This window comes from Lepidochelys kempii, chromosome 15, assembly GCF_965140265.1.
Source record: "Lepidochelys kempii isolate rLepKem1 chromosome 15, rLepKem1.hap2, whole genome shotgun sequence".
NCBI lineage: Eukaryota > Metazoa > Chordata > Testudines > Cheloniidae > Lepidochelys > Lepidochelys kempii.
In genome coordinates this window covers 1,331,049-1,355,503 of record NC_133270.1, presented here as the reverse complement: position 1 = coordinate 1,355,503, position 24,455 = coordinate 1,331,049, and the positions used below count along the sequence as shown (strand labels likewise).

Here is a 24,455-nt window from a genome sequence, read left to right as displayed (position 1 = left end):
TCTAAAATTACGGAAATTGTAAGTAGGCAAGGAAATGCATTAGGCTATCTTTTGTTTTAGCTTGTAAATTTTCCCTATGCTAAAAAGGTAGTGTCATTCCTGTTTTGTAACTGTGAAGCTGAGCCAGAGGGGAATCCTCTGTGTTTTAAATCCTTTTATTTATCCTGTAAAGTTACCTTCCATCCTGATTTTGCAGGTGTAATTCTTTTACTTTTTCTTTATAAAGTTCTTTTTTTAAGAACCTGATTGATTTTCAGTGTCCTAAAGACAAAGGGTTTGGTCTGTGCTCATATTGCTAACCAATTGATTGGTATATTATTCTCAAGCCTCCCCAGGAAAGGCGGTGAAGGGGCTTGGGGGAATATTTTGGAGGGACAGGGATTCCAAGTGACCCCTCCCTGAATTTTTGTATAAATCACTTGGTGGTGGCAGCAATACCGTCCAAGGACAAGGAAAGGAATTTGTGCCTTGGGGAAGTTTTAACCTAAGCTGGTAAAATATAAGCTTAGGGGGTCTTTCATGCAGGTCCCCACATCAGTACCCCAGAGTTCAGAATCAGGGGGGAGGGGAGGGAACCCTGACATAAACCAAGGAGGATTTCAGGTCAGTAATTATTAAAACCTGAGGACAGAATGAGTTTCTTTAAGGCCCTTGTGAAACTTCCACCTCTGCTAATGAGCATTGCACTCACACACCCTTTATCATGATGCAAAGAAAACTGTAATTGGATGCAATTTTAAATCAACCATAGGGAGAGGCAGAAACTTGGAGAAAGTACAATGGGAGAAGTCTCAGTCTGGGTTGCATGACTTGATGCCTGGACCAGGGCGGCAGGTGGCATGAGAGTGGTCACCAGCACATGGCTACAGGGGCCTCCGACAGTCTCTCACACCTTTTATGAAGCCCTGCAAAGGCTAACTTACTGTAGATTCTCTTATACTATCCATTTATAATGCCACACCTTGCTAACCTATTATTAAGAGTAGCATTTTCCTTTGTGAAGCAGATTAATGAAATCATTACGCACTTAAGATAGTTCTGTCCTTTGCTGATTGGTGGACTATCTTTGTGGAAACTATTGGAATGAGAAAAATAGGGGCTAAAAAAGGAAGGCAGCCGGGAGAGATGAATAGGAAACACAGTCTGTTTCCCAAAATGTCTATCAATTTTTGTAAGCCATACAGTGTGCAGTGAGGGTAAGAAGAAGAGGTATTTACTTTGGACTCCTTGTGAGTGGACATTCTGAGGAAGGTTAGGAAGACACTCCGATGAAGGCATTTTTGGATGTCATTCACCTCCAGAGGGAAATCCAACGATGCATCAAACTTGCGAGGGGCATGGCACAGATATGAATCCAGGCATTTCTGAAGTGTCTCATCAAATATGACCTAATACAACAGAACAAAGGCAAATGGGGAGAGGGAAAGATGAAGCATGCACAGTGGTACACAACATCACATGACACATATGCAGTGCATGGTATTTAAATTCAACAGTAAGCCAAAGAAATCAAAGGTGTTCAGAGGAGTCCATGGTCCATTGATTCCAAACTAACAGTTTTAAAATTCATTATCAAAAATCTTTAAGGAAATATTACAATCTTAATGTTACACGATCCAAAAAAAGATGTTTGGGTACGAGCAACAAAAGGCAATTATGAGCCTTCATCAGATACATGAATTAAACCTACTTATTTTTCTAAGCACTCATATAAGTCACAGGTTTTTATTTATTATCTATTCAGTAATGTTACCTGGCACCAAAATTTATCATGAGGCAAAGCCAGAAGCCAGTTCAGATCATCTGCAATGAACTTTGCTCGTTCCAAGAACTCCTCCACTAGAGCAGGGTCTCTGACTTTAGGGGGTGGTTTATATAGCACAAAAGACCGATCAGCTTTCAGTTCTGGATGCTACAGAAAGCAAAAAGACAATGTGTTAACAAATTAGGGACCAAGCAACAAGAATTCCTCTTAACCATTTATGCAGCCAGGGACATCTCTCATATTTTTAGGAAACTGGTGTGTAGTTATCAGGAATCCATCCTCTTATGTTCACTGGCAGGTCTCCCCGCTCTTTAATCTTTAAAACACTGCAGATCAGTGGTTCTGCATCATCCTTATTTTTCAATAATATTTTCAGAATCCTGCACAGTTCAGTATGTGTTGCTCCTTGTATCCCATTCAGATAAATCACTGACAAGCAACTCTCCCACACCTCCAAAAGAAACAGCAGCAGCAGCTCAAAGTCATTCCTTTGAAATGTTGCTCCCTTTCAATACCGCTGCTTCAGCTCCTTCCAGAGTCAAGCTGATTGGACTATCCAATACAGAAATCAAACAGGTTATCATCCTTTAGTGCAGCTTGCATTGCACTGAGCTCTGACTTCAGCCTGTGGTTGCAAATCCACATGGGCGAGGGCACAGAACGTGGTGGCACAGAGGAACCAACACTGATGCTTCACCTCAGAGTTAAACTTCTAAACTGAGTTTCAAATATCAGTAAGTTTCCTCTCCACTACAGGAATATCAACACTATCCATCAAGCAATTCTCGGAATGAAGACTACATTTATAATAAACTTGGATACACCATAGAACAAAAGCCCCAAATAGTTTCAATGCACTACAACATGCAGACTTCAATTTCACTTCAAATAAAACCTCCTCCTATAGGGAAGCTGTTTGGGTTTCACTGTATTTTGGTCCCAGAGCCAGTTTTGCTAAAGTCGCTTCTTGAAATGAGAGAATGATTTGTTGAATGTTTTCATTTAAAAAACTACACAGCTCACCAATGCTGGTAAAGTCCTCAGTTTCCCTGTCTTTGGATCCGCCTCTCTAAGCTGGAGTTCATCCAAGGGCAATACTGGCATTGTGCTGAGATCTCTCTGTCTTTGGCAAACACCAACATAAAAGCAATATGAGGAACTGTTTACAGAAACAATTAACCAACAACAAAACAAGACAGGTTTAAAATGCACCCCTTCTATAAAAAGCACCCCTAGAGTCTGGAACCCCATCAAAACAAAGGAAACCTTTACACCACCAAACATCAGACTTCAGGAGACATCCAAGGATTAGGTGCATAGGCACAGAAAAAGCAGCTCCCCATGACTTAGAGTACAGCCATATTTTCTTTACAGCATTTACACGAAGCACTCACAAAGACATCCACAGGAGCACCAAAAAGAATTTTTGTTGGTGTAGTTTCTTTTGTGTAAATGCTTAAAATTCTCACATGGTTACTGAAAAGTCCTGTTAAGACCTCTCCTGTGTAGAGCCCTGTCGCCATAGTCTATGTCCAGATTTCAGAAATTCTAAGGGCGGTCATAAGACATCCTGCTAACATGTTATCAAAAGAAGATTCTGTGTTCTTATGAAGCAAGTTTATTAAATGATTATATACATAATATATATATTTTAAGGACATGAGATTAGACTAGAAAAGATGTTCGAGCTTTCACTTTTCTTTTATGCCCATTGCTTGTTTGATTCTGTACAAGCCCCTGTATTCTCACAGATACTGTTATTATAAAATTAGTTCTACTAAATGAAAAACCTTGCTATGGCAATTCAAGAGAAGATGTACCATTAAAAACACCCTTAAAAGTCTCAAATATTAAAAAGCTTGGAACCTGCAAGCTCAACAAAGCTTTTGTACTTTAATTTCTGTGATTTTATAAAAGTACGATCATTTATTTCAAATGCTGTTAAAAAGTTGTATTCAAGTTAAAGTTTAAGACCCTGATCCTGAAGTTAGATGGATGTCTGTGGACCCTTATCCTCAGGCAGAACCACACTTATGCCATGTTCACCCAAGTGGATCCAAGTGCAGCATCCAAGCGTAAGCTGGAAATGACAGACTCTGGGTATATCTCAACCACAGCTGGAAGTAAACCTCCAGGCCAGTCAGACAGACTTGCACTAGTTGCGCTCAAGATAGTGCACTAAAAATGCCCAAGTGGACATTCTAGCTCAGGCTGGAGCTCAGGCTCAGAAGCCTTGGGATCAGATGGGCTTGAAAGCCCGAGGTTCCACCTGTGCCAGAACATCCACATTGCTATTTTTAGCACGCTAGCTTGAGCCTGGCTAGGGTGAATCTGTGTACCCATGCTGGGAGACTTGCTCCTAGGTGCAGTGTAGACATACCCTGAAAGGCTGAGGCTTTTGTCCATTAGCCACGTGAAATTTTAGATGACAAAACCTTTAATGTTTAACCTTTTAGATAAATGGATCTTATGACAAATGGATTTCTTATAAAATCCATTTAACAAAAAATATATTTCACCATGCTAATCCCAATATACAACCAGTGCGGTACTTGTGTGGAAGGGGGGAAGGGGGAGAGAACTATTTACAGCATTCTAAAAGCAATTAAAATGGTAAGCTTCACACCAGTGTTTTAAAAATATAGCTATGCAGGAATTTTCACATTTCTATGATAAATCACTGAGGCTGAAAAACCACAAGGATATTGCTTTTATTGTGAGACAAATTACGTTATTTTTCAGTCTTAGACACAAAATAAATTGTGAACTTGCATTTCTAAAAACTGTTTTTAAAAATCTACTATACACATACCTTTAAAAACAAACAGACAAACAAGCAGCAGCTTAATTTTCTGAAGTGCTAAGCACCAAGAACTCCAGCTGATGTCAACAGGACTTACCGATGCTCAGTACCGACAAAAGTTAGACTGCTGACCAAGAGATTGTTGAGCTAAACAGGAAAAAGACGAGTAAGATATGCATTTTTCTATGCATTTTGGTTTAAGCCTTGAGGACACAACTCCCTGTGTATAGCTTTGGGGCTGCATCAGCAGATGGGACTAGTGTAAAAGCCAAGCAACTCTGCCAAGGGGAGACTGAACTGCTCTCCAGTGAGAGTCTTATTCCTGTCACACTGAAATGCTATTTGTCACGCATCTCCTGAGGGATCCCAGGAGATGTACCCTCAGGTGCAGAGGACAGGAGACACCTGGGGGACAAGAGGTCACATTGGTCCTCATATGCTGCATCAAATAACACAACAATGCTGATTAAAATAAGGGACTTGGTGGTACAGCTCCAGTGACTTGTGAAAGTGGCTGCAAACCTGCACTGATGTTACACAGATCACACATATTGTTAAAGAAACACCCCACCCGCTTCCACATGCAGGCACTGCCCCCAACTCCTTCCACTGACCCACTCCCCCCAGCCACCCCCCACCTCCCCACCCACAGGCTCCGCCCCCCAACCCACCCCGCTGCCCCCCAACTGTCCCCCTGCCCCAATCACCCCGCTGCCCCCCACCCACCTCCCCCGACCCACCCCGCTGCCCCCCCAACTGCCCCCCTGCCCCCAGCCACCCCGCTGCCCCCCACCTCCCCCGACCCACCACATTGCCCAACTGTCCCACTCCTCTCAGCCACCCCCACCCACAGGCTCCGCCCCCCAACCCACCCCGCTGCCCCCCAACTGTCCCCCTGCCCCCAGCCACCCCGCTGCCCCCCACCTCCCCTGACCCACCCCGCTGCCCAACTATCCCCCTGCCCCCAGCCACCCCGCTGCCCCCCACCTCCCCGGACCCACCCCGCTGGCCCCCAACTGTCCCCCTGCCCCAATCACCCCGCTGCCCCCCCACCTCCTGCCCCACCCCGCAGCCCCCCAACTGTCCCCCTGCCCCCAGTCACCCCGCTGCCCCCCACCTCCCCGGACCCACCCCGCTGCCCCCCAACTGTCCCCCTGCCCCCAGCCACCCCGCTGCCCCCCACCTCCCCTGACCCCACCCCGCTGCCCAACTATCCCCCTGCCCCCAGTCACCCCGCTACCCCCCTCCTGACCCACCCCACTGCCCCCCAACTGTCCCCCTGCCCCCAGCCACCCCGCTGCCCCCACCTCCCCCGACCCACCCCGCTGGCCCCCAACTGGCCCCCTGCCCCAGCCACCCCGCTGCCCCCCACCTCCCCGGACCCACCCCCGCTGGCCCCAACTGTCCCCCTGCCCCCAGCCACCCCGCTGCCCCCCCACCTCCCCCGACCCACCCCGCTGGCCCCCAACTGTCCCCCTGCCCCCAGCCACCCCGCTGCCCCCCACCTCCCCGGACCCACCCCGCTGGCCCCCAACTGTCCCCCTGCCCCCAGCCACCCCGCTGCCCCCCACCTCCCCGGACCCACCCCGCTGGCCCCCAACTGTCCCCCAGCCACGCCGCTGCCCCCCACCTCCCCGGACCCACCCCGCTGCCCCCCAACTGTCCCCCAGCCACCCCGCTGCCCCCCACCTCCCCGGACCCACCCCGCTGCCCCCCAACTGTCCCCCAGCCACCCCGCTGCCCCCCACCTCCCTGACCCACCCCGCTGCCCCCCAACTGTCCCCCAGTCACCCCGCTGCCCCCCACCTCCCCTGATCCACCCCGCTGCCCCCCAACTGTCCCCCAGCCACCCCGCTGCCCCCCACCTCCCTGATCCACCCCGCTGCCCCCCACTGTCCCCCAGTCACCCCGCTGCCCCCCACCTCCCCTGACCCACCCCGCTGCCCCCCAACTGTCCCCCAGCCACCCCGCTGCCCCCCACCTCCCCTGACCCACCCCGCTGCCCCCCAACTGTCCCCCAGCCACCCCGCTGCCCCCCACCTCCCCTGACCCACCCCGCTGCCCCCCAACTGTCCCCCAGCCACCCCGCTGCCCCCCACCTCCCCTGCCCCCCCACAGGCTCCGCCCCCCCCCGGCTGGTCCCCGCGCGCTGACCGGCGGCTCCAGCCCGTTACCGGCCCGTCCGGCTCTGACAGCTCAGCCCCGCCTCCCCCGGCCGGGCACTTCCGGGGTCAAAGGGCGCTTCCGCCACCGGCCGGAAAGGCGGCCCCGCGGGGTCCTCGTCGCTCCCTCAGGGCCGCGGCCCCCGGCGGGTCTCCGAGGAGGGTCCCCCCGGATCCCGCCCCGGGCGAGCCGCCCCAGAAGAGCCGGGCTGGCGGGGGCCCTCGGGGCCGCCCGCGCTCCGAGCAGGACCGACCCCGGCTTGTGCCCCGATCCCGAAGCGGCCCCGGCCAGGGCCCGGCCCCCAGCGCCGGGCCAGGGACCAGCCGGGGCGCTCGGGGCGGGCGCAGCGGGGCCCTGGTGGGCGCTTTGCCGCCATCGGCCCGGGCGGCGCGGCGGGGGGGACCCGCCGGGGGCTCTGCCCAAAGAAACCGGTTCCTCTTCCCGGCGCCGCCGCGCCCGCCCGTTGGCCCGGCAGCGCGCGTCTCTCCAGGGCACAGGGGAGCTGGGCGCTCGGGAGCCGCAGGGGCTGGACTCGGCGCCCGGGGAGGCCGCCGGGACGCTGGTGTTTTCCCCTGTGCGCCAGGGTGCGGCGCTCTCCCCTCCGTCCTCGGCGCGGGACCCCCCGGGGCTGGGGCACCCACGGGGAAAACGGGCGGGTGCTTTGCAACCCACCGGCGGCTCCCCGCCGCCCCCAGCCCCGGCCCGCCCCCTCCCCTGAGCCTGCCGCTGCCCCCTCGCTCCCAGCGCTCAGGCCGCGACACAGCCGGGCAGGAGGGGAAGAGGCAGGGATGTGGGGGAGGGGTCCAATGGGGGCAGAGTTGGGGGTGGGGGCGGGGAAAGGGTGGAGTCAGGGCGGGAGGGGGCAGCTGCTGCTGAGGGCAGGCAAGGTCTCCCCACCCCTGCTGGGCTCCTGCCCCTCCCCCGCCTCTTCCCCCGCCCTGCTGGGCTCCTGCCCCTCCCCCGCTCCCTCCCTCCCCCGCCTCTTCCCCCGCCCTGCTGGGCTCCTGCCCCTCCCCCGCTCCCTCCCTCCCCCCGCCTCTTCCCCCGCCCTGCTGGGCTCCTGCCCCTCCCCCGCTCCCTCCCTCCCCCGCCTCTGTCCCCGCCCTGCTGGGCTCCTGCCCCTCCCCTGCTCCCTCCCTCCCCCGCCTCTTCCCCCGCCCTGCTGGGCTCCTGCCCCTCCCCCGCTCCCTCCCTCCCTCCCCCGCCCTGCTGGGCTCCTGCCCCTCCCCGCTCCCTCCCTCCCTCCCCCGCCTCTTCCCCCGCCCTGCTGGGCTCCTGCCCCTCCCCCGCTCCCTCCCTCCCCGCCTCTTTCCCCGCCCTGCTGGGCTCCTGCCCCTCCCCCGCTCCCTCCCTCCCCCGCCTCTTTCCCCGCCCTGCTGGGCTCCTGCCCCTCCCCCGCTCCCTCCCTCCCCCACCTCTTCCCCCGCCCTGCTGGCTCCTGCCCCTCCCCGCTTCCTCCCTCCCCCGCCTCTTCCCCACCCTGCTGGGCTCCTGCCCCTCCCCTGCTCCCTCCCTCCCCCGCCTCTTCCCCCGCCCTGCTGGGCTCCTGCCCCTCCCCCGCCTCCTCCCTCCCTCCCCGCCTCTTCCCCCGCCCTGCTGGGCTCCTGCCCCTCCCCGCTCCCTCCCTCCCTCCCCCGCCTCTTCCCCCGCCCTGCTGGGCTCCTGCCCCTCCCCCGCTCCCTCCCTCCCCGCCCTCTTTCCCCGCCCTGCTGGGCTCCTGCCCCTCCCCGCTCCCTCCCTCCCCCACCTCTTCCACCGCCCTGCTGGGCTCCTGCCCCTCCCCCGCTTCCTCCCTCCCCCGCCCTGCTGGGCTCGTGCCCTCCCCCGCTCCCTCCCTCCCTGCCTCTTCCCCCGCCCTGCTGGGTCCTGCCCCTCCCCGCTCCCTCCCTGCCCCGCCTCTTCCCCCGCCCTTGCTGGCTCCTGCCCGCCCCCGTCTCCCTCCTCCCCCGCCCTGCTGGGCTCCTGCCCCGCCCCCGCTCCCTCCCTCCCCCGCCTCTTCCCCCGCCCTGCTGGGCTCCTGCCCCTCCCCCGCTCCCTCCCTCCCCCGCCTCTTCCCCCGCCCTGCTGGCTCCTGCCCCTCCCCCGCTCCCTCCCTCCCCCCGCCCTGCTGGGGTCCTGCCCCTCCCTCCCCCCTCCCTCCCTCCCCCGCCTCTTCCCCTGCCCTGCTGGGCTCCTGCCCCTCCCCCGCTCCCTCCCTCCCCCGCCTCTTCCCCTGCCCTGCTGGGGTCCTGCCCCTCCCCCCGCCTCTTCCCCTGCCCTGCTGGGGTCCTGCCCCTCCCCCGCCTCTTCCCCTGCCCTGCTGGGGTCCTGCCCCTCCCCACTCCCTCCCTCCCCCGCCTCTTCCCCCGCCCTGCTGGGCTCCTGCTCCCCGCCTCCCCCGCTCCCCTCCCCCCCCGCCTCTTCCCCCCTGCCCTGCTGGGTCCTGCCCCTCCCCGCTCCTCCCTCCCCCGCCTCTTCCCCCGCCCTGCTGGGCTCCTGCCCCTCCCCCGCTCCCTCCCTCCCCCGCCTCTTCCCCCGCCCTGCTGGGCTCCTGCCCCTCCCCGCTCCCTCCCTCCCCCGCCTCTTCCCCCGCCCTGCTGGGCTCCTGCCCCTCCCCCGCTCCCTCCCTCCCCCGCCTCTTCCCCCGCCCTGCTGGGCTCCTGCCCCTCCCCCGCCCCCTCCCTCCCCCGCCTCTTCCCTCGCCCTGCTGGGGTCCTGCCCCTCCCCCGCCCCCTCCCTCCCCCGCCTCTTCCCTCGCCCTGCTGGGGTCCTGCCCCTCCCCCGCCTCTTCCCCTGCCCTGCTGGGGTCCTGCCCCTCCCCCACTCCCTCCCTCCCCCGCCTCTTCCCCCGCCCTGCTGGGCTCCTGCCCCTCCCCCGCTCCCTCCCTCCCCCGCCCTGCTGGGCTCCTGCCCCTCCCCCGCTCCCTCCCTCCCCCGCCTCTTCCCCCGCCCTGCTGGGGTCCTGCCCCTCCCCCGCCTCTTCCCCTGCCCTGCTGGGGTCCTGCCCCTCCCCCACTCCCTCCCTCCCCCGCCCCTTCCCCCGCCCTGCTGGGGTCCTGCCCCTCCCCCGCCCTGCTGGGGTCCTGCCCCTCCCCCGCCTCTTCCCCCGCCCTGCTGGGGTCCTGCCCCTCCCCCGCCTCTTCCCCCGCCCTGCTGGGGTCCTGCCCCTCCCCCGCTCCCTCCTTCCCCCGCCTCTTCCCCTGCTATGCTGGGGTTTTGGCCCTCCTCCGCTCCCTCCCTCCCCTGCCTCTTCCCCCGCCCTGCTGGGGTCCTGCCCCTCCTCCACTCCCTCCCTGCCACGGATCAGCTGATGGCCCAGGACCAGCTGATGGCCCAGGACGGGGAGAAGCCAAGCCGCAGCGCGCTCTCTGCTTCCGGGACCTTGGGGAAGCGGGTGGAATCAGGGCATATCCCCTCCAGCCCCATGCTGTGAGCTGCTCTGGGCAGGGGGCTTCGAACACCCCACGACCCTAGCCCTCACCCCCATCCCTCTGCCCTGACCCCTGCACCCCCCAAACTACCAGCCCTCTGCCCTGACCCCTACAACCACCAAGCACACCCAGCCCTCTGCCCTGACCCCTGCACCCTCCTCACAGACCCTCCCAGCCATCTGCCCTGACCCCTTCACCCCCTCACATCCCCAGCCCTGACTCCAGCACCCCCACACATACCCAGCCCCCCCCACCCCATGCCCTGACTCCTGCACCCTCCTCACATGCCTCCAGCCCCATGCCCTGACTCTTGCACCCCCCACATTCCCACCCCCACCCTGAACACCAAAGGGAGCTCCTGCACCCACCCCCTCCACATTCCCACCTGCACCCCTTGCACCAAATGGGAGCTGCCCAGGTAAGCACTCCACACCCAAACCTCCTGCCCCAAGCCTGAGCCCCCTCCCTCATTCTAGCTCCTGGCCAGATCCTACACCCCAATCCCCAGTCTGCTTCTTCACCCGCAGCCCTGTGCTCAGTGCACTCAAATCCTCCGCTCAGTGCAGAGAGAGAGGAAGAGAATGGGCTAGAGCCAGGGAGGAGGTAGGTACCCACTCTATGTGGGCAGGGCCAGGATCCCAGACCGGCAGCAGGCTGAGCAGGGTGGGCAGCCAGGACCCTGGCTGGCAGGAGCCGGCGGACGGAGCCCCAGACCGGCAGCAGGCTGAGTGGCTCAGCCCACTGCCAGTCTAGGGTCCCAGCCATTGACCCCGCTCAGCCCACTGCTGGTCTAGGGTCCCGGCCCCACTCAGGCCACTGCCGGTCTGGGGTTCTGGCTGCCGGCCCCTTGCCAGCCAGGGTCCTGGCCGCAGGCCCCGCTCAGTCCCCTGCCGGCCTAGGTGAACGGAAGCCCAGGCTGGCAGCAGGCTGAGCGGGCCGGCGGCATAAGATCAGCATTTTAATGTAATTTTAAATGAAGCTTCTTAAACATTTTGAAAACCTTGTTTACATGCGACAATAGTTTAGTTATATATAGACTTAAAGAGAAAGACCTTCTAAAAAAGGTTAAAATGTATTCCTGGCACACAAAACCTTAAATTAAAGTGAATAAATGAAGACTCAGCACACCACTTCTGAAAGGTTGCCGACCCCTGATTTAGACCATAGAGGGAATTTGTGTCCAAGCCAGAACCAAAATGTTCCTGGATGCCAGGCCTGTGCCCAGGGCCACCAGGCCACACTTCCCTAACATCTTTTTTCACAACAACCCTTTCATTGTAAAAGGGTGTCACAAATGTTCACATGGTGTGAAAATACAGCTGGTGTAAAATACAAAAATAAATGTCTCCTATCCTGTTACAGGAGAGCCACGGGGATCTGGTTACCAGAATGAAAGCCAGTGCCTGTCAGAATCAGATATCTGCAGTTAAACTTTCCACCCACTGATTTCTTAAGCTCTGTTTTCTCTCGGGTATTTGAGGCGATTCCTGTACAATACAAGCCTGACATTGCAGGACAAGTACCATTCTTGTCAGTTAACACAGACCCAACTGAAGTCAAAGAACAGGTTAGGCTTGTCAAGCTTATAAACGCACACTAAACCCAGAGGAATCAGACATTCCAGAACGAACCTTAACATTGGGGAACCTGTTACAAGCAGCCTTCTGGAGAGCAAAATATTTCCATTTCTGAAAGCTGGATTGTTGGCAGGTCCAATACACTTTTTTAACCAGACACTCGATTCTACTGTATTTGTGGAATTTCAACAAGTACTGTTGCAACTGGTGGGGTGAGGAGGAAGAAGAGAGATCTGAGGGTGATGACTGGGTGCTGGTGGATGCTGCAGATGAAAACGTTGGGTTGCTGTTGGCATTCACAGAGCATCTCCATGGGGTTTAGCGCTTCTGGGGCGGAGAAAAGAGCACTGACTGGTGGGGCTGCATCGTAATGCAGGTTTGGGACGATGAGCAGTGGCTGCAGAACTTTTGCATGCACAAGGCCATATTCCTGGATCTGTGTGCCGAGCTCATCCCAGCGCATGAACACCAAAAGAGAGTTGCAAGGACAGTGGAGAAGCAAGTGGCGATCACACCTTGGAAACTTGCAACACCAGATTGCTAAGAGTCAGTGAGCAGTCAGTCCAGAAAATCCACAGTGAGGGCCAGTCTCATCCAAGTGTGCAATGCCATTAAGCATCTCCTGCTCCACAGTACACAACAGCTGTTAGAAAAGCCAACCGTAGAGCTGTACAGCTAAGGAAGGCCTAAAAAGAGTATTTAACAGTCAGCTATAGTAGTGTTGTGTGATACTTTTATGAATTAGTGAGCCTGGTGTGTAAAGATCTTAAATATGTCAAGGTTACTGACTCCCATAATCAACTTTGTAATGTCTCATTTATGCTTAGTATAAACTAATAAATATTCTCAGAGTTTCCAAAAATATTTTATTGTGTGCAAAGAGACAGGAAACAAAGTGCAAATATCCAAGTTAAAAACAGTTTAGCAGTACTGTAAAAATATGACTAAGGCTACGATTTTATCACGGAGGTCGCAGAAGTCACAGACTTCCGAAGACCTCCATGACTTCACCTGCTGGCGGCTGGAAGCTACAGGGTACCTCTGCCACCCAAGGCAGTGGGGCGGACCCGGAAGCTCCCAGCCACTGTAGGCAGCAGGAGGGACCCCGCAGCTTCTTGCCACTGCAGGTGCCAGAGGGAAGGGGGAACTCCACAGCTCCTGGCTGGCCCCTGCAGTTCCTGGCCTCTGGTGGTGGGGGACCCCACAGCTCAGGGCTGAGAGGGAGGGAGAACCTGGAGCTCCAAGCCCTCATGGTGCTGGGGGACCCTGGAACTCCCTGCCAGGCCCCCACAGCTGCTCAGTGGCTCCCCATTTTGTGATGGATCTTTTTAGTAAAAGCTCACTCCATCGGGTGCCTGCAGTGGACTGTGTGCAGGGAGCTGGGGCTCCGGAAGCTTCTGTTCAAATAAACGGGCTGGTCTCGGAGGTGCCGCGAGTCTGGTATGTTAGTACGAGTACCTTTGGTGGGGGACCAACACCGGCCTCTAGAGCGACGCTTCTCAACTGCGGCCACCAGGGGTTTTTCGTGCGGCCACAACAGCCTCCTGGGCAGCGATGGGGGCGGGGAAGCAAAGCATCGGCCCCTTTCCCTCCTTCTTTGTTGCTCCTGGATGCGCCGCCCTGCGCTGCCTCTGGAGAAAGGTGGGGCACAACGCTGCAGGAGCAAGGCGAGTTCTTGACCCACTTGGGGGGTGGGGGTTGGGCGGCAGGCTCCAGCAGTGGGAATTCAGGAACCTGGCCATGGGGCCCCAGGCTCAGACCATAGGGCAGCAGGTACTGCCCCCCCACCTGCAGCTCTGGCCACTCGGCCCTGGACTCCAGCTGCGGGGCTTCAGCCTCTGGCCCCGGGTTCCAGTTGCGTGGCATCAGGTGCTGGCTCCCGGCTCCAGCCCCGAGCTCCGTCCGCGCAATGGCAGGCGCTGTCCCCAGGCGCCGACCCCCAGCCACACAGGAGCAGGCTCCAAGCATGGGGCTTTGGGCGCCAACCCCTGGCTCTGGCTGCAGGGCAGCAGGTACTGACTGACCCTTGGCCGCAGAGCTTCAGTCGGCCTCTGGCCCCCGGTTCCGGCCGTGCGGTGGCGAGCGCTGGCCCCAGGCTCCAGCCACTCCTGCCTAGCCCCTGGTGCTGATCCCCTGCCCCACTGCACAGCAGCTGGCGCCGACCCACAGCTCTGTTCCCAGGCTCTGGCCACGTGGTGCCGGCCCTGGCCCTGGCCACGCAGCAGCGAGCGCTGACTCCTGGCTCCAGCCACGCACGCCTGGGCTCCGGCACATAGCTCCGGGTTCTGGCCGTGTGGCGGCAGGCACTAGCCCTGGGCGCTGACCCACAGCTTCGTCTGCCCGGCCGCAGGCTCCGATCCCTGGCTCCAGCCACGCAGTTCCCGTCCCCAGCTCCGGGTTCTGGCCGTGTGGCGGCAGGCACTAGCCCTGGGTGCTGTTAGAAGATAGATATTCAGGCCTGTCTGCAAAGGCCTAGACTTTAAGAAGTTAGGTGTATGTTTATCATTTAGCTAGTTACAGAGGTATAAAAGAAAGAATCAAAATCACTGTCTGCCAGTGTAAGGGCCGTTTCTCACTGTGACAGTCTGAGGCCCTGTTCTTAGGCTAAGGCCTTTGGCTAAGCAGCAGAGGCAGCCATAAGCTGGGAAGCGACGGGTCACCTCCTCACCAGTCACACTAAAATAAGGTGCTGTTGGGCTGTTAGGCATTATCAGGACAGGATTGTATTCCTATCACCTCCAGAGAAAGGGAAGTGCCTAGAAGATTTAAAGGAAACTTAGTTTGATAGCATCCTGTCTGGCAAGAACTCACTTATCAATAGCTGGGATGTGAAATCCTCACTCCTGTATTGTTTTGTCATTATAGTTCCCACTTTGCCATTAGAAAAGGAGGACTTGTGGCACCTTAGAGACTAACCAATTTATTTGAGCATGAGCTACAGCTCACGAAAGCTCATGCTCAAATAAATTGGTTAGTCTCTAAGGTGCCACAAGTACTCCTTTTCTTTTGCGAATACAGACTAACACGGCTGCTACTCTGAAACCACTTTGCCATTGTTTGTCTGTATAATCTCTGTCTGGTTCTGTGATTGTTCTCGTCTGCTGTATAATTGATTTTGCTGGGTGTAAACTAATTAAGGTGGTGGGATATAACTGGTTAAATAATCATGTTACAATATGTTAGGATTGGTTAGTTAAATTTCAGGAAAATGATTGGTTAAGGTATAGCTAAGCAGAACTCAAGTTTTGCTATATAGTCTGCAATCAATCAGGAAGTGGTGGGTGGGTGGGGGAATGGGAACAGGGAATGGGGGTGGAGAAATTGGAATCATATTTTGCTAAAGGGGGAAATGGGAACAGGGAATGGGAGTAAGGAAGTTGGAATCATGTTTGGCTAAGGTCAGGAATGGGAACAGGGGCACAGGTGTAAGGCTCTGTGGTGTCAGAGCTGGGAAGGGGGACACTAAGGAAGGAAACTGGAATCATGCTTGCTGGAAGCTCCCCCCAATAAACATTGAATTGTTTGCACCTTTGGACTTTGGGTATTGTTGCTCTCTGTTCATGCGAGAAGGACCAGGGAAGTAAGTGGGTGAAGGAATAAGCCCCTAACAGGCACTGACCCACAGCTTTGTCTGCCTGGTCGCAGGCTCCGATCCCTGGCTTCAGCCACGCAGTTCCCGTCCCCAGCTCTGGGTTCTGGCCGCGGGCACTGAGCCCTGGCCCTGGCTGCATGGCAGCAGACACCAGGCCCTGGCTTTGGCCACACAACAGTGGGGCTCCTCACCCACCCCCATCGCCCCTGGCCCCTGCTGCCTCCCACGGCCATGTATCCATTCTCCCACATTGCCCTGGTCTCCTGCTGCCTTCCTGGCCCCACATCCACCCCCCACATTGCCCTCAGGCCCCCCCTGCCCGGCATCCACACACCCCCTCATTGCCCCAGGCTCCCACAGCCTCCCCAGCCCCGCATCCACCCCCCCATTGCCCCAGGACCCCCTGCCTCCCTGTTCCTGCATCCACACCACCCCATTGCCCTGGGGCCCCCCTGTCCAGCATCCATTCTCCCCACTGCCCTAGGCCTCCCCTGCCTCCCCCGGCCCTGCATCCATTCCCCCCCATTTCTTGGGCCTCCCCTGCCCCGCATCCATCCCACAATTGCCTGTGGCCCCTGCTGCCTCCCTCTTCGGCCCCCCCATGCAGGGCTTAATGGGTCCTGGGGCTTGCTGAGAAGAGCGATATGACCAAAAAAGCAAGTATCACTTTTCACAGCAGATTTACTAGCCATCTCTGAAAAGTGATACTTGCATGTTTGTTAATATCACTTATCACTTTTCATAGCCTCCCAGGTAGGGACTTAGTGTGCTGTGATATTAACAAACATACAAATGTCACCTTTCACAGCAAGCCCCAGGACCCACGAAGCCCTGGACAGAGGGGTCTGAGGGGGGAGGTAGCATTATTTTTGTTATTGAGTCTGCCAAAAACCCCTACAAATACACATTACAATGATTGTAATAATTGTAATTGTAATGATCCGGGGAAGTCCCGGATGACTGGAAAAAGGCTAATGTAGTGCCAATCTTTAAAAAAGGGAAGAAGGAGGATCCTGGGAACTACAGGCCAGTCAGCCTCACCTCAGTCCCTGGAAAAATCCTGGAGCAGGTCCTCAAAGAATCAATCCTGATGCACTTGCATGAGAGGAAAGTGATCAGGAACAGCCAGCATGGATTCACCAAGGGAAGGTCATGCCTGACTAATCTAATCGCCTTTTATGATGAGATTACTGGTTCTGTGGATGAAGGGAAAGCAGTGGATGTATTGTTTCTTGACTTTAGCAAAGCTTTTGACACGGTCTCCCACAGTATTCTTGTCAGCAAGTTAAGGAAGTATGGGCTGGATGAATGCACTATAAGGTGGGTAGAAAGTTGGCTAGATTGTCGGGCTCAACGGGTAGTGATCAATGGCTCCATGTCTAGTTGGCAGCCGGTATCAAGTGGAGTGCCCCAAGGGTCGGTCCTGGGGCCGGTTTTGTTCAATATCTTCATAAATGATCTGGAGGATGGTGTGGATTGCACTCTCAGCAAATTTGCGGATGATACTAAACTGGGAGGAGTGGTAGATACGCTGGAGGGGAGGGATAGGATACAGAAGGACCTAGACAAATTGGAAGATTGGGCCAAAAGAAATCTGATGAGGTTCAACAAGGATAAGTGCAGGGTCCTGCACTTAGGATGGAAGAATCCAATGCACCGCTACAGACTAGGGACCGAACGGCTCGGCAGCAGTTCTGCGGAAAAGGACCTAGGGGTGACAGTGGACGAGAAACTGGATATGAATCAACAGTGTGCCCTTGTTGCCAAGAAGGCCAATGGCATTTTGGGATGTATAAGTAGGGGCATAGTGAGCAGATCGAGGGACGTGATCGTTCCCCTCTATTCGACATTGGTGAGGCCTCATCTGGAGTACTGTGTCCAGTTTTGGGCCCCACACTTCAAGAAGGATGTGGATAAATTGGAGAGAGTCCAGCGAAGGGCAACAAAAATGATTAGGGGACTGGAACACATGAGTTATGAGGAGAGGCTGAGGGAGCTGGGATTGTTTAGCCTGCAGAAGAGAAGAATGAGGGGGGATTTGATAGCTGCTTTCAACTACCTGAAAGGGGGTTCCAAAGAGGATGGCTCTAGACTGTTCTCAATGGTAGCAGATGACAGAACGAGGAGTAATGGTCTCAAGTTGCAGTGGGGGAGGTTTAGATTGGATATTAGGAAAAACTTTTTCACTAAGAGGGTGGTGAAACACTGGAATGAGTTACCTAGGGAGGTGGTAGAATCTCCTTCCTTAGAGGTTTTTAAGGTCAGGCTTGACAAAGCCCTGGCTGGGATGATTTAACTGGGAATTGGTCCTGCTTCGAGCAGGAGGTTGGACTAGATGACCTTCAGGGGTCCCTTCCAACCCTGATATTCTATGATTCTATGATTGGGATGTGAATCTGTGCATATTTAATTTTTTCTAAAATTAATTATTTTAGGAAAAAATTGTCAGTGCAGCCACCAGTGAGAGTTGGTGGCCACACTCTGAGGCCACCAACAAATTTGTTGTGAGAACCCCTGTGCTAGAGGGACCTTGGTAAATTCTCTCACTTGCTGTACCAATAGTCTGTTGTAACCCAGGATCTATGTAAGAGGCAAGCATTGTCTACAAGGCACTCCTAGGTGCCATTAAAGGACCCCTGAATCAGCTCAGCATACTTGCTCATGGTTACTGCTCTTGGCACCTCCACAAAATGGTTGATAATGGTTCAAAATCTTTTCCATATCAGGACTCATTCCCCCATAGACCAGTCCTTACTCCCTTTTTGCAATCTGGTACCATGTTCTTAACCACTAGGTGAAGAACCCTTGGCTTACTGCCATACGCATTGCAACCAAAAAGCTCAACTGTGGATCAGAAACCTAAACTTTGAACTAATTGGACCCCATAATAACCTTGCTTTGTCATGAATTCTACTTTTATATAATGCACTCTCTCGATTCAAACCTTCCATAAGTGGCTGTTGGGGTAGCCATTGTCCAATTTTATGTTTCATGTGACAGTTCTTTGAGCTCTTAGGGCTGTCTTTTCCCATAGCCGCTTTGAGGCTATCCACAAGCAATGCTTACAAAGGGTATTTGTACATCCTTTAAAAAAAATTACAGCATAGATTGTGATAACATGACTACTGTATTTTTGGACTGATTTTGGATTTTTACTCTGTGTCTGAGCTCTATCAAAGGGGAAAAGGAATGAATGCTCTTCAGGAGAAGGTGTCCACTAGGACATGGACTTCTGTCCAATGATGACAATGCAGTGAAGCAAGGATGGCTAACCAGTTGGAAGGTCCTTTTGGATTCTTTAAATTGAAGACTCTTCTGCCCAACTCTGGGGTCACTCCAGGTGAAAATGAAAGATCCTCTGGCGCTTTCTGACAATAAGGGATAATTCTAGTGTCCTGTCCAATGGTCTTTCCATAACCAGAAAATAACATCCAACGATAACATTCAATTGGTTGGTAGTTGGTAAGCACACAAAGTCTACAGTCATTGCATTAGAGAACAATACATTACTGGAAAAGCATTTTGAAGTAACTCAAGTATGAAAGGGGCTAAATAAAAGCAAATTCTGATATGTAATTGAAAACCTGCTGTTATCATAGAATCATAGAATATCAGGGTTGGAAGGGACCTCAGGAGGTCATCTAGTGCAACCCCCTGCTCAAAGCAGGACCAATCCCCAACTAAATCATCCCAGCCAGGGCTTTGTCAAGCCTGACCTTAAAAACCTCTAAGGAAGGAGATTCCACCACCTCCCTAGGTAACGCATTCCAGTGCTTCACCACCCTTCTAGTGAAAAAGTTTTTCCTAATATCCAATCTAAACCTCCCCCACTGCAACTTGAGACCATTACTCCTTGTTTTCTCATCTGCCACCACTGAGAACAGTTTAGAGCCATCCTCTTTGGAATCCCCTTTCAGGTAGTTGAAAGCAGCTATCAAATCCCCCCTCACTCTTCTCTTCCGGAGACTAAACAATCCCAGTTCCCTCAGCCTCTCCTCATAAGTCATGTGTTCCAGTCCCCTAATCATTTTTGTTGCCCTCCGCTGGACGCTTTCCAATTTTTCCACATTCTTCTTGTAGTGTGGGGCCCAAAACTGGACACAGAACACCAGGTCAAATAGAGGGGAACGATCACGTCCATAGATCTGCTGGCAATGCCCCTACTTATAGAGCCCAAAATGCCGTTAGTCTTCTTGGCAACAAGAGCACACTGCTGACTCATATCCAGCTTCTCGTCCACTGTAACCCCTAGGTCCTTTTCTGCAGAACTGCTGCCGAGCCGCTCAGTCCCTAGTCTGTAGTGGTGCATGGGATTCTTCCTTCCTAAGTGCAGGACTCTGCACTTGTCCTTGTTGAACCGCATCAGATTTTTTTGGCCCAATCCTCGAATTTGTCTAGGGCCCTCTGTATCCTATCCCTACCCTCCAGCGTATCCACCTCTCCTCCCAGTTTAGTGTCATCTGCAAACTTACTGAGGGTGCAGTCCACACCATCCTCCATATCATTTATGAAGATATTGAACAAAACCGGCCCCAGGACCGACCCTTGGGGCACTCCGCTTGATCATAGAATCATAGAATATCAGGGTTGGAAGGGACCCCTGAAGGTCATCTAGTCCAACCCCCTGCTCAAAGCAGGACCAATTCCCAGTTAAATCATCCCAGCCAGGGCTTTGTCAAGCCTGACCTTAAAAACCTCTAAGGAAGGAGATTCTACCACCTCCCTAGGTAACTCATTCCAGTGTTTCACCACCCTCTTAGTGAAAAAGTTTTTCCTAATATCCAATCTAAACCTCCCCCACTGCAACTTGAGACCATTACTCCTCGTTCTGTCATCTGCTACCATTGAGAACAGTCTAGAGCCATCCTCTTTGGAACCCCCTTTCAGGTAGTTGAAAGCAGCTATCAAATCCCCCCTCATTCTTCTCTTCTGCAGGCTAAACAATCCCAGCTCCCTCAGCCTCTCCTCATAAGTCATGTGTTCCAGTCCCCTAATCATTTTCGTTGCCCTTCGCTGGACTCTCTCCAATTTATCCACATCCTTCTTGAAGTGTGGGGCCCAAAACTGGACACAGTACTCCAGATGAGGCCTCACCAATGTCGAATAGAGGGGAACGATCACGTCCCTCGATCTGCTCGCTATGCCCCTACTTATACATCCCAAAATGCCATTGGCCTTCTTGGCAACAAGGGCACACTGCTGACTCATATTGAGCTTCTCGTCCACTGTCACCCCTAGGTCCTTTTCCGCAGAACTGCTGCCTAGCCATTCGGTCCCTAGTCTGTAGCTGTGCATTGGGTTCTTCCGTCCTAAGTGCAGGACCCTGCACTTATCCTTATTGAACCTCATCAGATTCCTTTTGGCCCAATCTTCCAATTGGTCTAGGTCCTTCTGTATCCTATCCCTCCCCTCCAGCGTATCTACAACTCCTCCCAGTTTAGTATCATCCGCAAATTTGCTGAGAGTGCAATCCACACCATCCTCCAGATCATTTATGAAGATATTGAACAAAACCGGCCCCAGGACTGACCCTTGGGGCACTCCACTTGATACCGGCTGCCAACTAGACATGGAGCCATTGATCACTACCCGTTGAGCCCGACAATCTAGCCAGCTTTCTACCCACCTTATAGTGCATTCATCCAGCCCATACTTCCTTAACTTGCTGACAAGAATACTATGGGAGACCGTGTCAAAAGCTTTGCTAAAGTCAAGAAACAATACATCCACTGCTTTCCCTTCATCCACAGAACCAGTAATCTCATCATAAAAGGCGATTAGATTAGTCAGGCATGACCTTCCCTTGGTGAATCCATGCTGGCTGTTGCTGATCACTTTCCTCTCATGCAAGTGCTTCAGGATTGATTCTTTGAGGACCTGCTCCATGATTTTTCCAGGGATTGAGGTGAGGCTGACTGGCCTGTAGTTCCCAGGATCCTCCTTCTTCCCTTTTTTAAAGATTGGCACTACATTAGCCTTTTTCCAGTCATCCGGGACTTCCCCGGTTCGCCACGAGTTTTCAAAGATAATGGCCAGTGGCTCTGCAATCACAGCCGCCAATTCCTTCAGCACTCTCGGATGCAACTCGTCCGGCCCCATGGACTTGTGCACGTCCAGCTTTTCTAAATAGTCCCTAACCACCTCTATCTCCACAGAGGGCTGGCCATCTCTTCTGCATTTTGTGATGCCCAGCGCAGCAGTCTGGGAGCTGACCTTGTTAGTGAAAACAGAGGCAAAAAAAGCATTGAGTACATTAGCTTTTTCCACATCCTCTGTCACTAGGTTGCCTCCCTCATTCAGTAAGGGGCCCACACATTCCTTGGCTTTCTTCTTGTTGCCAACATACCTGAAGAAACCCTTCTTGCTACTCTTGACATCTCTGGCTAGCTGCAGCTCCAGGTGCGATTTGGCCCTCCTGATAACATTCCTACATGCCCGAGCAATATTTTTATACTCTTCCCTGGTCATATGTCCAACCTTCCACTTCTTGTAAGCTTCTTTTTTATGTTTAAGATCCGCTAGGATTTCACCATTAAGCCAAGCTGGTCGCCTGCCATATTTACTATTCTTTCGACTCATCGGGATGGTTTGTCCCTGTAACCTCAACAGGGATTCCTTGAAATACAGCCAGCTCTCCTGGACTCCTTTCCCCTTCAAGTTAGTCCCCCAGGGGATCCTGGCCATCCGTTCCCTGAGGGAGTCGAAGTCTGCTTTCCTGAAGTCCAGGGTCCGTATCCTGCTGCTTACCTTTCTTCCCTGCGTCAGGATCCTGAACTCAACCAACTCATGGTCACTGCCTCCCAGATTCCCATCCACTTTTGCTTCCCCCACTAATTCTACCCGATTTGTGAGCAGCAGGTCAAGAAAAGCGCCCCCCCAGTTGGCTCCTCTAGCACTTGCGCCAGGAAATTGTCCCCTACGCTTTCCAAAAACTTCCTGGATTGTCTATGCACCGCTGTATTGCTCTCCCAGCAGATATCAGGAAAATTAAAGTCACCCATGAGAATCAGGGCATGCGATCTAGTAGCTTCCGTGAGCTGCTGGAAGAAAGCCTCATCCACCTCATCCCCCTGGTCCGGTGGTCTATAGCAGACTCCCACCACTACATCACTCTTGTTGCACACACTTCTAAACTTAATCCAGAGACACTCAGGTTTTTCTGCAGTTTCGTACTGGAGCTCTGAGCAGTCATACTGCTCCCTTACATACAGTGCTACTCCCCCACCTTTTCTGCCCTGCCTGTCCTTCCTGAACAGTTTATAACCATCCATGACAGTACTCCAGTCATGTGAGTTATCCCACCAAGTCTCTGTTATTCCGATCACGTCATAGTTCCTTGACATCACCAGGACCTCCAGTTCTCCCTGCTTGTTTCCAAGGCTTTGTGCATTTGTATATAAGCACTTGAGATAACCTGTTGATCGCCCCTCATTCCCAGTATGAGGCAGGAGCCCTCCCCTCACAGACATTCCTGCCTGTGCTTCCTCCCGGTATCCTGCTTTCCCACTTACCTCAGGGCTTTGGTCTCCTTCCCCCGGTGAACCTAGTTTAAAGCCCTTCTCACTAGGTTAGCCAGCCTGCTGGCAAAGATGCTCTTCCCTCTCTTCGTAAGATGGAGCCCGTCTCTGCCCAGCACTCCTCCTTCATGGAACACCATCCCATGGTCAAAGAAACCAAAGCCTTCTCTCCGACACCACCTGCGTAGCCATTCGTTGACTTCCACGATTCGATGCTCCCTACCTAGGCCTTTTCCTTCCACGGGGAGGATGGACGAGAACACCACTTGCGCCTCCAACTCCTTTATCCTTCTTCCTAGAGCCACATAGTCCGCAGTGATCCGCTCAAGGTCATTCTTGGCAGTATCATTGGTGCCCACGTGGAGAAGCAGGAAGGGGTAGCGATCCGAGGGCTTGATGAGTCTCGGCAGTCTCTCCGTCACATCGCGAATCTTAGCCCCTGGCAAGCAGCAGACTTTTCGGTTTTCCCGGTCAGGGCGGCAGATAGATGACTCAGTCCCCCGGAGGAGAGAGTCCCCGACCACCACCACCCGCCTTCTCCTCTTGGGAGTGGTGGTCGTGGAACCCCCAACCTCAGGACAGCGCATCTCATGCCTTCCAACCAGCGGAGTCTCCTTCTGCTTTCTCGCCCCAGACATATCATCTGGTCCACTCTCCGCAACGATACCTGTGGAGAGAACATGAAAGCGGTTAGTTACCTGTGTCTGTGTTACTGGAACCCGGACATTCCGCTTACCTCTTCTGGAGGTCACATGTTGCCAAGCTTCTTCACTGGCCTCTTGGCTCCTCTGTGCAACCTGCTCTATATCTGTAGAGCTTTGTGCCCCTAGAAGCCTATCCTGAGTTTCGTCCAGGAAATCCTCAGTTTCCCGTATGCAACGCAGGGTTGTTATCTGTTGCTCCAGACCTTCAATCTTCTCTTCCAATATGGAGACCAGCTTGCACTTTGTACAGACAAAGTCGCTTCTGTCCTGTGGAAGAAAGACAAACATGGCACATCCAGTGCAGGTCACAACAGCTGAACCCCCCCCTTCCATATCACCTTCCTACTATGAGCTTCCTCAGAGCAGTTTGCAAGATGTAAGCCTCACTGGGCTCACTCCAGGCAAACTCCCAGGCAAACTCCTTCTGTGAGCTGCTCTGCTGTCCCCGCTGCTCAGCTGGTTCGCCCCCGCTCAGCTGGTTCGCGAAGCTCTGGCTATTTTTAAACAGCCAGGCTTCCCTGTCGCAAACAAACAGACACCCTACTGCCCGCCCCCTGCAGGCTAGCAGCCAATCAGACACTCACTCAGGCTCTCACACTGCCCCCCCAGCAAACACACGCTCGGATACTTCCTCAGCAAGCAAACAAACACAGACTCGGATACTTACCAGTCCCAGGCAAACTCCTTCTGTGAGCTGCTCTGCTGTCCCCGCTGCTCAGCTGGTTCGCCCCCGCTCAGCTGGTTCGCGAAGCTCTGGCTATTTTTAAAACCGGCTATTTTTGATACCGGCTGCCAACTAGACATGGAGCTATTGATCACTACCCGTTGAGCCCGACGATGTAGCCAACTTTCTATCCACCTTATAGTCCATTCATCCAGCCCATACTTCTTTAACTTGCTGACAAGAATACTGTGGGAGACCGT

At 54.4% G+C, this 24,455-nt stretch overlaps 2 protein-coding genes across 12 annotated transcripts in view; both read right to left on the bottom strand.

The window, feature by feature from the left end:
- Nucleotides 1–7,037, bottom strand: part of ASCC2 (activating signal cointegrator 1 complex subunit 2) — a 48,299-nt gene extending 41,262 nt beyond the window's left edge. The window contains exons 1-5 of one of the 11 annotated variants that reach the window (XM_073313084.1): nt 6,723–7,037; nt 4,578–4,715; nt 2,789–2,888; nt 1,754–1,912; nt 1,218–1,388 (exon numbers count right to left, since the gene is read on the bottom strand). In XM_073313084.1, coding sequence (XP_073169185.1) covers nt 1,218–1,388; nt 1,754–1,912; nt 2,789–2,869 — 411 coding nt within the window. In that variant the 5' untranslated portion in view covers nt 2,870–2,888; nt 4,578–4,715; nt 6,723–7,037. Of the gene's footprint in view, nt 1–1,217; nt 1,389–1,753; nt 1,913–2,788; nt 2,889–4,577; nt 5,172–6,722 lie in introns of those variants that run through there. The other 10 variants (XM_073313073.1, XM_073313079.1, XM_073313075.1 and 7 more) reach the window with 10 other exon arrangements.
- Nucleotides 7,038–22,235: 15,198 nt separating this feature from the next.
- On the bottom strand, nt 22,236–24,235 carry LOC140898964 (uncharacterized). Its single transcript, XM_073313626.1, has 2 exons — nt 24,199–24,235; nt 22,236–23,798 (listed from the first exon to the last, which is right to left on the bottom strand). Exon 2 carries the CDS (start codon nt 23,463–23,465, stop codon nt 22,854–22,856), a length of 612 nt encoding a protein of 203 aa, XP_073169727.1. The 5' UTR covers nt 23,466–23,798; nt 24,199–24,235; the 3' UTR covers nt 22,236–22,853.
- Between the last annotated feature and the right edge of the window lie 220 nt (nt 24,236–24,455).